Source organism: Emydura macquarii, unplaced genomic scaffold (assembly GCF_026122565.2).
Source record: "Emydura macquarii macquarii isolate MOO-44397 ecotype Brisbane River unplaced genomic scaffold, CSIRO-AGI_Emac_v2 contig_3517, whole genome shotgun sequence".
Classification (NCBI taxonomy): domain Eukaryota; kingdom Metazoa; phylum Chordata; order Testudines; family Chelidae; genus Emydura; species Emydura macquarii.
The window spans coordinates 4,472,588-4,485,147 of NW_027133654.1; the positions used below are offsets into that span (position 1 = coordinate 4,472,588).

Here is a 12,560-nt window from a genome sequence, read left to right on the forward strand (position 1 = left end):
ATTTCAAAAAGAAGGGACTGTTTACTTAGCACCTCCAACCCACCTCCCAATATTATTAATAATAATAATAATAAAGTAGTACTCGCCTACATTCACATTCTTGCTGCTTTTTGCATCACACAGCAACTCCCAATCTTGTTGTACAGAGATGAAAAAATAAGGGACATCCCTTATAATAAGGGACTCTTGGCAATCCTAATTCATTACTTTTCACTCTTAAGTACAGAGTCAGTCTACGTATGGTTTCCATTACATGTATTTCTACTTTTTCTTTCCCCTGTAGAATGTGTCTCATGACATTTTGAATGTTTGCTTAAATTCTGTGTTTTTATATATATATATATATATATATATATATATATATATATTTAAATACTTGTTTTCACATTTAGGTATGATGAATGGATAAAAGCAGACAAGATAGTGAGACCAGCTGATAAAAATGTGCCAAAAATAAAGCATCGGAAAAAAATAAAGGTAGAGTTTCTTTTTTCTGTTAGATCATTTTGCTGCTTAATTTACATTTATGCAGACTGATTTTATAATTATAGGCTCTAAATAAACTTGATATGCATGATAAAATTAGTTTCTGTTAGCCTCTTAGAAGTATACACTGGGAGATAATATTTGTTAGCTCCCTCTGCTGGCTTTGAATAATAAACCTATGTCAAACCTGCATAAATGTGGCTTGTATCTTACATTTAACTTCTTGCCAACTGTGGTAGATTTTTTTTAAAAATAGACGTTTTGGGCCAGATCCTGATCAATTCCTTGTGCAGGACAGGAGAGTGTGAACCTTCCCCCCCACCGACACGCTCCATGGCCATTCCTGCACTCCTCTGAAATGAGGACTACTAGAATCCAGTGTCTCTGGTAGAGAGAGGCAGACTTGCCTATAGCCTCTCCTCCTTCTCTCATTAGCACAGCACCAGGAATGTGCCGTTCAATCCAGGCTGTCACAATAGTCTCTGCAATATCCCTTTCTGCAGGGTATAGCATAGGGGAATAGTTTAGCCCTTAAATAATAAGAATATTCCTCATCAGATTATAAATGTTAAGGTGATTCACGTTTTTGTTGTTAATACTTGTGCATATGACAAAATACAGTACTTGCATATCCTGGTAAGAACATAGAAAAAACTTTTATTCTTAGGTTTTGTGTTCAAAATGACTGTCTGCATTGCTAATTGTAATTCATCTTAAATTATATGTTAGCATTAGAAGAGTTTTTTTAAATGGATTTTTTTGCTTAACCTAGAATAAAACTGACAAAGAGAAAGATGAGAAGTATTCTCCTAAAAACTGTAAATTGCGACGCTTGTCAAAACCACCCTTTCACACCAGCACATCACCGGAGACTGGGTCCAAACTTGACAGCCCTGAAGCCAAAAACTCTGAACAAGCTCCAGTTAAATCCATAGAAATTACTTCTATCCTTAATGGGTTACAAGGTATTGTACATGGATTTTCTAATTCAATATGTAATCATTTTACCAGTATTAATAAGTATCCATACAGAGCAATTGAAGTGAATTATTAATTGAAACTTGTGGAAGAAGAAACTTCTTTCAGAGCGTTAGGAAATTATTATTATAACTGCAGAATCTCTCTCTGTACATGTCTTTTTATTTATAAATTGTTTTATATTTATTTTGTACATAACTAGCACCTTTTTATCTAAAGTGCTAATAACATACACAAACTTGCTGAATAGTTATTCTGGATTCAGATTATTTTTGTAATCATAAAAAAAATCAGTTCACCTATAAAATAATAATTTTAAAAGGTTTGCTGCTATTTTTTCCCTTTTGTGTGTGTGTTTGACAAAGCATTTTTGGCTGCTCTTTTTAGAAATAACAAAAAGAAAATTATCAAATTATACAAGTCACTAATTCTACCAATATAAAAAATATTTAGGAACCCATGATAGTGACATCATTAGTGACTCCTCAGTTAGTTATGATTGGCTTTTAATCACAAAAGCCAATTTAACATATGCACATAAGTACTTTCTCAAAATGCTTTCCATCTGAAGTCTCTAACTTTTTTGAAAACCTTTAAAAATAATGTGTCAGATCTTGACCTGGCTATAAATCTGAATAGCTTCATTTTAATTTGGGTGATGCTAGCTACAGGTCAATAATTTTAGTAAAAAGTGAGCTTTATTTTGTGAGGTGTGGATATAGAATGCATGAGACTGCAAACCCAGATTTCAGGCATGTTAAGGTTTTTAGAAGTGTGCTTCAGATAGTATGATCCCCAAGTAATAATAAAAAGAAATCATTAACATTCAGAGATGATAAACCTAGCTAGAATTTACGTGTCCTATGCAATTAGAAAAATGTCCTAATCTTTCCTTTTGTATTTCCATCTATATTTTCAGCTTTGGGAGTAGGGCAAATAGCATTTGTAAATTGTAATTTTTAAATAACATTAAGAGTGTAGTGCATCTAAAGTCTAATACTAAACATTATTTTGGGCTGCCGTTTCTATTTGTACAGAAGATTCATATATGTGTGGTTTAATAAAACAGAGTTTTATTTAGACTTGAATGTGTCACTTCATGCTTTCTCTGGTTCTTCAAAAAAGTATGGAAATCCTTTAGAGGAATTCCTTGGAGATGCTTTATTACATGGGATTTGCAAACTGACAAGTATTGCTGCTTATCTAGCTATTACACTTCCTCATATAAAATGAAGTTTTCAAAAATAATCTGTTTTTTCTCTACTGGACATATGAAAACAAAGGATTTTAATAGAACTTGCTTTAGTGTGTGTTAGTATCTGTTTGTTTATGTTTGTTTGTATATTAGTTGTTGTTTTAACAGATTTTTTTTAATAGCTTCAGAAAGTTCTGATGATGATAGCGAGCAGGAAGATGACCAAAGTGCCCAGAATGTACATCATGATGGCAAGGAGGAATCTCAAGATGAGACTGTGAGCCAGGACAAAAATGAACTCTGTCCAAAAGAAGAGCAAAGCAGTTCATCTCCTCCAGAAGAGGGTAAAGGCCTTGCAGAGGTAGCACTACCTAAATCAGTATCCAAATCACCAGAAAGATTGCGGAAAGAGCTGGAAGAAGTATCTGATGATACTGACTATGAAGGAGAGGAGGAAACTACAAAGAAGAGAAAGGAAATAAAAAAGGAGGTAATAGATAAAACAACAAAGCCACAGGTAAAACGTGGTAAGCGAAGGTATTGCATCACAGAGGAATGTGTAAAGACTGGGTCACCTAATAGAAAGGATGAAAAGTCCAAGAGCAAAGACTCGCATAGCTTAGAACATAGTAGTAACAGCTCCTCAGATGAAGATGAGGAGGACAAATCTAAAATAAAAATAACTCCAACTAAAAAATACAATGGGTTAGAAGAGAAAAGGAAGTCTTTAAGGACAAGTAGTTTCTACTCAGGGTTTTCTGAAGTGGCAGAAAAAAGAATAAAGCTTCTAAATAATTCAGATGAAAAACCTCAGAATACCAGAGCTAAGGATAGAAAGGATGTATGGTCCAGTATTCAGGGACAGTGGCCCAAGAAAACATTGAAAGAACTTTTTTCAGACTCTGACACAGAAGCTGCAGCCTCACCCCCACACGCTTCTCCTGAGGATGCTGCAGTAGAGGAGCAACTGCAGACTCTCGCAGAAGAGGTTTCTTTGCCCAGCTCTGAACTTGAAAAACCTTTACTAGCCAGCATAGATGTTAAACCTGTTGAGGAGAAACCAACTGAAATGAGTGAGAAGAAAGTTGAATTTCCAAGCAGTGGGAGTAATTCAGTGCTAAATACTCCTCCTACAACACCTGAATCGCCTTCATCTGTCACTGTAACAGAATCTAATAGACATCAATCCAGTGTAACAGTCTCAGAGACATTGGCACCAAATCAAGAAGAGATACGAAGCATCAAAAGTGAAACGGATAGCACAATTGAAGTGGATAGTGTTGTGGGGGAGCTGCAGGACCTTCAGTCTGAAGGGAATATTTCTCCAACAGGCTTTGATGCCAGCATCAGCTCTAGCAGTAGTAATCAACCAGAACCAGAGCATACTGAAAAAGGTAAAGAGAGAACCTGAACTGTCAAACATATGTTCATCCTCTCATTTCTTATACTGCTAATGTATTTGGGTTTAACTGTTGCTACATTACTTAGAGATTGGTTTGATACTCTTAGAGGAAGCAGTAGCCTGCTGTACCTTTTAAAAACTCTGGAAATAGTCCAGTAGATAGGCCTGTAATCAATAAGTAAATATTTGACACTCTTTCAGAAAGTGTTTCTTGTCCTTTTAGTCAGCAATTGAATATTTTAAAAATCACAAATGCAACATAAGGTGTGTCCTGGGGATTGCATCAGAAGCCCAGACCAAATTGTAAAGCATTGTACACTTGATTGTCTGTGTGTCATAAATTGTCTGGATACCTTTTATTATACTGTGTTTGCTTATGCAATGTACAGTTTCTCATTAACATTTTTATTTCCTGTGAGTTCCTGGTTTGGAACAACCAGCTGTCCAGGCATTGTTCCATAGGCAACCATCTCAAACTGATTTTTAAGGTCTGACTAACTTTTGTGAGTTTTGTAAAGGAATTTGCTGCTCTCTTAGGCCACAAACTGAAGAATCATTCATATTTATAACTTAAAACAATCCATCTTGACCACAATTTTATTAATAGAATACATTTTCAAGGAGCATCTGTCAGAATTCACACTTATTATTAATACTCCCTGAAGAATTAGATTAGTATTTGTGATCCTGTAGGTATTTGTTAGCTTTTCCATGATAGACTGACATTTTCAAATATTGACAGATCAGCTGAAGGCATTTCCTGTAGGCTTAAACTTATCATACAAGGTCTCTGCTATGGAAATACAGTGTTGGCTTTGCTTCCCTCCCCCTCTCCCCACTAGGACTCCAACAGTGGAGGAGGGGAAAGAAAAGGCTCATCCTGCAAGCACTTGTGTGCATGTGTAAATATTTGCAACATTGTGTCCTAATGCTATTTTGTGAAGTCCATTAGCTATAGGTTAGTCCAGTCATTTTTTAGTTTAAATGACTGCTTTTTGATACATGGACTAAATGGAACACATTTGTTTTTACAGACACACATGCAGAAGTTTTGTTTTACCTTCTGTAAAATATGTAACTTAACAGTTTGTGTGCCATATTTTCTCCCATATATAAGCACAGTAACCACAATATGCCTAAAAATTAGTAAGCTAAAGAAAACAATTATAGAGGTATGAACAGGATCCTGAAATTGCAATTTAATTATTTCTTCATCCAAGCAGTTTGCAACCACTTTTGGCAGCAAAATGCTTAACTGAAGGTTTTCTCAATCCACTGCTCTCAGAGCACTGTATCTTCTTTAGTTCTGCTCTTGTTATGCTTCTTCCAAAAGAATAATTAGGGTATTTTTTTAAAACAGAGAAAGAAATTGATTTTTGGAGTCTGTGATAAAGTAACCCTCTCTCACTTAATTATGGGTAGATTGAAAGCTTACTGTTCAGCTTCCAGGTATTATGCATAAGAAAATCAGTAGTGTGTGAAATCAAGGATGACTTTTTTCCCTTTCAAGTTCTGTTTTGTTTCGTAATATTAGTCACGCATTAACACTTTTTTATATGTTCTATTCTAAACATTTCTCTGATTTTTGTGGTTGTGCATCCCTATTTGTAAAATGCAAGGTGCCCATGTTTAAAAACAGGATTGAGCATGAAGTTTCTTAATTTTTAAATGGTTTTGCTACAGGAGCCCATGTTATGTGTAAATCAGGCAGTTTCAGAGTCCTGTACAGCTCCCTCTTGATTTATTTTTTTAAACCAGATGTCTTAGAATATATTTCAGTTTCCCCTTCCTCTTCAGGTTTTATTCCCTATGGCCATAAATACCTATAGTCCTTTCATTTTTTAACTCTGTGAAGCACAGAAGTGGGGAAAAGGCAAAATGGAAGTCTGTTGGTACTTCAGAATTGCCTGCTAGACTTCAAAACACTTTCGGTTGCACAGAAAAACATTCAAATAGGTTTAATGCATTGTGGATTTATTTTTTCCCCCAGAAATTGAGCTATAACATGCTGTCCATGTCTAATTACACTGATGAAGAGTTTTTCTAAGTTTTTTTTTTTTTTTTTTTTTTTTTACTATAAAAGAGTAAGTATATGGTTGACATATTGTAATGGACTTTATTCACAGGATGGTGGGATCTTACTTTATTGTGGTATTGCTGGATGCTTCTGATCCACCAGCTAGAGGGATTCCTAAATTACAGTTGATACTTATCCCATCTCATCTTTTAAAAAACAAAAACAAAAAAAAAAACCCTGATGCTGTTGAATGGTGCCTTACATGTTCTATGAACACACTGTCTGATAACATTGTTGGTACTGTTGGTTTCCACAGTTTGCAAGACTGCTAAAGGCCTTTTAACATCTGTATTATTATGATAGAGAAGTGAAGTTCTTTTCTGAGTCTTTCACTTCTAATGAATCTTGATAAATTTGCCACCTGAACAAATACATTTTAATTTGCAGTACTTAAACACCAAAATATCCATATGTGTCAGAGAAAATACTATTGCATCATATGACCTACTAGTTACTTGCAAACATTTAACACATTATCTCTTTTACTAGCAAACTTTGTCTGCTTCCCACCCACTCCCAGTAACAGTTACTGGTGTATACAGGTAGAAAATTAAATCCTGCTAATAGCAGTTGAGAAGAAAAGTCACATGATTGTCTGTAAACTTAAGTTTCAGAGGATCCATCTGAGGCTTTAATATAGGTAGAGATGTCTTAACACCTAAAATACATAGTTGTTATAGTGTTTTCAACAAGTATTTAATGATTTGTTAAAATTGGAGTCTGTACAGGTCAAAAAAGACTTAAAGATGCTCAGGGAGGAGGCGGTTCCTCAAAAAAGCAGAAAAGAAGCCACAAAACATCAGTGGTGACCAACAAAAAGAAGAGCAAAACTAGTAAGTATAGCAACTTGGTGCAAAATGAAACGTAGACTTAGAACATATTGTATTTGAATGAGAATTGAAGGAAATCTTTATATAAAGATAACATATTAGAAAAATGTGCTAAGTAGGGAATTCAGAATAAATGTAAAAATGATGATGCTGTTTTACCTGAGTGCAAGAGTATTTAAAATATCTTGCTCTATACTATTTCTGGGACTGATCCTATAAGGTGCTCAACGCCTTTCACTCCCATTGAATTCAGTGGGACTTGTAAGCATGTGGCAGTTTACAGGGCCCGTTTCTGTCAGAGAGGGAAGGAAAGGAAATATTTTGGGGTGTGGAAATACATGCATTTTAAGGAGGGGGATAGGAACTCTTATTATGCCAGGCTAGTTTTCATACAATTTCAAGGTGGTATTATTATTATTATTATTTGCACAGTACCACCAGTGTAATTACACAGCACGTGCATTCATCAACCTGAACTATTGGCTGCATATTGGAACTCTTCACAAGTACATCTGACTTTTAAAGTAAACCAAATAAAAAATGAAGAGGTAACATCAGGGTGTCCTCATAAGTAGATATTATTAATTAATTTATAGATCATTTTCCTGCCTGCATTATGAAACTAGATAGTTGCTCTGCATTATCCTCTAATGGAGGCTACATCTTTACTGAATATATTCTGAAGTATTTAGTATGTGACGTTTCCTAAACAATTCTGGAGGTGAAATACACTCTTCTCTGCACAAGGCGCAGGTAGTCAGATTTTGTGCAGGACTTTCAGCAGCAGAAGTTTTACTTTTATTTTTTCACACACATCCCCTCTACCTACCCACCCACCTATCTACCTTCAGGGCAGCTCATGTGTAACCTTAGATTTATATATTCCCCCGTAGTAATTTAAATATAACAAAGCCAAACTGAATTCTTTAAGGTTCAGGCCTGCAAGGTGGTTACAGATAATTTAATTTTGTGGAGAACTGTGAATGACACAATAAGTGATAAAATTAAAAACGTATTTAATATAAAATAGTTAAGCAAACAGGCATTACAATATAACCCATACTGCATTTATACTTACATTTGAAGATTAAATGACAAGAATGGACATAATCCTTTCTCAAACGGTACCTTGATGGTGGATGGGTGCACCTAATCTAAAATTAGTATTCTGTCCTTTTTATAATCAATTATGACAACATCCCTTAATTAACATTAAATTCACTTTTTTTACCATAATGAAATATTTTCTATTTTATCAGCTGTTTAACATGAAGTTCCATCTTAATTAACATCTGCATAGTACCAATAACTATTAATATAGGTAGCATTTTCCAGAACATTAACATTGTATCTAATGTAACAATACGACCTGGGGTTGTGCCCTAACTTATCTTCAACTTGCCTCTAAATTGTCTCAGTTCACTTTTCTCATATTTTACAAGTCCTCACTTGACTATTGTTGAACCTATTTTTAAGTAATAGATTTTTGGGCCTATGTACAATTCAGTATGTTTATATAAACACAATCAAGCACCATATCTATAGGCTACACATGGAGTTGCAATTCAGATCCTTTTGCCCACTCTGTACCTCCAATGCTAGATGTCAGTACCACTGACAGTAGAAGATTCTGTGGCTTTACCCTCGTGTCACTCCTTTTGCACATTAGCCTATGTGGGACCAGTGCAGGGTTTCTCTTCCATGGTGTGAAGGGAGAACAGAGACCACTTTCTGTGACCACTCTCCCTTTGACCTACCATTGGGTTGAGTGATGCAAAAAGATGGCTGTCTTCACCGGGGATGCATTTTACCCTTCATATTGAAAAAGAGGTAACCCCTTTTCTGATATTTGGAACCAGCACTTGAGGAGTTACTGGTTTGATTAATAAAATAAACCTATTTTGTGTATCTTCAGCAAACAGCAGTGATAGTGAAGAACTTTCTGCTGGTGAAAGTATGACCAAGTCTCAACCAGCAAAATCAGTTTCCACTGGAATGAAGCCTCATCATACCAAATCACCTGCAAGAACACAATCTCCTGGAAAATGTGGGAAAAATGGAGAGAAGGAATCTGATCTCAAGGAACAGAATAATCGTTTGCCTAAAGTTTATAAATGGAGTTTTCAAATGTGTAAGTACCTTTTTTAAAACTAGATCTAGTTTGTTCCTGTAGCAAGAAATAGTAAATAAAATACAAAAGTATTTTCTTTCAGAATTACTTTCAGTTCTATCATTACTGAATTTACTTAACTTTCTCTAAAATAAAGTTTTAATTCTCTTTGGGTGAAACTTACTGTGGTCAAAATGCAGAAAACCCGCCCTCTATGCACTTCTTTATAATACACCACTTAATTTTTTACTCAAGGTTTACAATCATTCTTAGACTTTTTTGCAGTCTGTCCATACTGGTGTGAATTTCATGATTCTCATGTTAAAGTTGACTTATGTACCTTTTTTTTTTTCTTCTCCCCTTTGCTGGTCACTCAGAAGTTTCCCAGATTTGGTAGTTAGTCAAATTTCTTTGCATTCCATTTTGCTCTAGCTAAACTGGAGCCAGAACAGATTTATATCCTGTTATAGCAATAAATTTCTCCATTGTGTGTATTAGTCAACTTTTCTTGAATAACTTAGGTTTGTTGTGAGGCACGAAGTTGGATGCAATGTGCTTTCATCAACCTGTAAAATGCATCAGTAGCTGATTAATGCAGACCTGCAGTGCTTTATTGCTATTAGAGAACATCTTCACTTTAACTTTTTTTTTTTTTTTAAATAATCCTTTTTTAGAAAACAATTTGGGAAGAGGGCAGTTAATGTAACATTATCCTTCCACTGGGGAAAAAAGGAGGGCAACAGAAAATACTAGGGGAAAAGTTTCAACACCTCTTCAATGTAACAAACATACTTATTTCTCCCTCATCCTGCCCCCATGAGTCCAGCTGTCCTTTCAGCAGTAGTTTGTGGTCCAACAGCTACTTTCCGCTCTGTTCCTATTGTAAAACTTATAGACTTCTCATTGAGGATTTTGTTGGGGTTTTTTTTTTGTAAAGTGAGATCTAGAAGTGGCTGTTGGGCTACAAGCTACTGCTGAAAGCATAGCTGGGCTTAAGGGGGATAAGAGAAGAGGGCAGCTTAAAATTGTACTCGTTCCCTTCTGACTCTTCTGCCAATCCTCCCCCTCCCTTATGTGCCTAAGAAATAGAATTGGGAAATCAGAAGCCTTTAACTCAGCTCCCAATTCAGGTTTCTCAGGCTTTGTGCCTTCAACTTTATAGGAAGGCACTGTTTTCCTGACCACCCCAAAGTGGCTGCCAGGACTTTCCTCTTCTTGGTGGGACAAGCTTTCAAGTTACTCAGAACTGAAGAAGAGCTTTATGTAGCTCGAGAGCTTCTCCCTTTCACCCACAGAGGTTGGTCCAATAAAATATCTGGCCTTACTAATCCACTTTACTTTGGTGATAGATGGCAACTGCAGTTGCTGTGGGTTTTAGCTGCTTTGTCCTCTTGTCTTGATATTTTTCCAATACTTATCCCTGTTGGAGCTGAACATCTCCCAAGAATTTACAACTAGAATGTTTTATGGAAACTTCAGGAGTTTTATATTAATAATTAACTAAGGTGTTGGTTAACTCACAGCTGACCTGGAAAATCTGACAAGTGCAGAGCGCATAACAATCCTACAAGAAAAACTGCAAGAAATCAGGAAACACTACCTGTCCTTAAAATCTGAGGTAGCTTCCATTGACCGAAGAAGAAAGCGCTTGAAGAAAAAGGAACGGGAAAGTAAGTACTTGAGGCTAAATTCTGTCCTCTGTTATAGCCATGCAGTGGGGTTACCCATTGTAGCTGAGGAATTTGGCCCTTGGATCTCTGCCAAAAAACTTCTAATGCATGTACCTGTTAATTTCCAACAAGTTAAATTAAAAGTCCAAAAGGTTGGGTTTTTTGGGGTTGATCTTTGTAACGTGTGTAACATTTACATTGCTAACTAAATTGGAGTAGTTAGGTAAATCTTCATGAAGAATTGGTTTTCCCAACATACCACATAAATACATTTGTCATTTTAGTAGATGCCAACAATAGAAACCCTGATATTGTAATCCAGTACATGAGTTCTTTGTTTCACTACTAATACAGCCTTTTTTTTTTTTTTTTTTTTTTAAAGAATACTGTCAGGTTAAAAAATCATATACATTTTGAAAGACAAACTTCCATCTTTGGCCTGACTCCAACAAAGCACTTAGACAAGTGCTTAAATTTAGCCACATAAGTAGTCACATTGACATCAATGAGACTACTCACATGTTTAAAGTTAAACACCTGCTTATGTGCATTATTGGAATGGGTTTTTTGTTAGCAATGACCAATTAGTTTTTGGTTATTTTAATTTCAGTTTAAATCATCTAATGTACTTTTCACCATTTATACTGATTTTTTTACTGTTTTGCACTTTGTTCTAATGATGAAAACGTAATAAGGTTCATCGGTTTCTATTTCATCTACTAACACAGGATTGCTGTGTTTGTATTATAAAAACTGTAGGTAACATTTAAGTGCAAAGTGGTTTTCACTGAAATTCATGAAAACATTTTATTAATGTTAGGTTTGTATAATCATTTAAAATACAAAGCCTAAACGTTTGCACTTAAACTACCTGACAGTGCCACTTGACACTGTTTTTAGTGATTTCAGTGCAGCCCTCTGAGAAAAATGGCAAATTCATGCAGTGCCCTGGGCTGGCATTCACATTAATGGTATTTGTAAAGTAGTCAGCAAAGTGTTTATATATCTCTAGAAATTCTTCACAAATTCAAATAAAAATGATCCCACAAGAGTACAGTTCGGATATCCAACACTTTTAGTCAACAACACTGCAAATGAAAAGAACATTTTTGAGGGATGTATTCTATTTTATTGTGTAAGAGGATCTACATTTTTTTAAAAGAATTATAAAACTAATTTTCTATAATGTATTCAAGATCCAGTATTACTAGCTTGATTTTCTTTATAAGTATTATAATTTACTATAAAATTGCTTTTATATCTAACCGGTTTCCCTAATAAATTACAAAATATTAGCTCTTCTTTAGCCACAGAGGCATTACTTCATGAATTACTTTTAAAGGACACCATTTTAAATCACACTTCTCTCTGAAAATGTTACACCTACTATTGTTCTAAATAATATCTATTATTACTGCTGAAAGATATTGGAGAGAAATAGTATTTTTCTCTATTTTTCATTTATTCACTTTGTATATTTGACAGCACCATGACTATAGGGGGAAACAGTGAAATCATAGAAATGTAAGGCTGGAAGAAACACCGAGAGGTTATCTAGTCCAATGTTTCTCAACCTTTTTGATACCAGGGACCAACTTTCTATACTGTGTCAGGGAGATCTCAGGGACCAGTGCCAGTCAATGGACAGTTGTTGAGAAACATGACTAAATTTACCTAGACCATGTCTGACAGACGTTTGATTGATGTATTTTTTAAAATCTCCAATGATGGGGATTTCATAACCTCCCTTGGTAACCTAATCCAGAGTTTAACTATCCTTATAGTTAAGAAAGTTTTTCCTAATATCTAACC

General features: G+C 35.2%; 1 protein-coding gene across 4 annotated transcripts in view; it reads left to right on the forward strand.

Annotated features, from left to right (window-relative positions):
• Window positions 1–12,560, forward strand: part of ARID4B (AT-rich interaction domain 4B) — a 126,909-nt gene that overhangs the window by 111,306 nt on the left and 3,043 nt on the right. For 2 of the 4 annotated variants that reach the window (XM_067535979.1, XM_067535982.1), the window contains 6 exons: window positions 393–477; window positions 1,259–1,451; window positions 2,842–4,053; window positions 6,858–6,971; window positions 8,884–9,099; window positions 10,602–10,748. In XM_067535979.1, coding sequence (XP_067392080.1) covers window positions 393–477; window positions 1,259–1,451; window positions 2,842–4,053; window positions 6,858–6,971; window positions 8,884–9,099; window positions 10,602–10,748 — 1,967 coding nt within the window. The remainder of the gene's footprint in view (window positions 1–392; window positions 478–1,258; window positions 1,452–2,841; window positions 4,054–6,857; window positions 6,972–8,883; window positions 9,100–10,601; window positions 10,749–12,560) is intronic. The other 2 variants (XM_067535980.1, XM_067535981.1) reach the window with 2 other exon arrangements.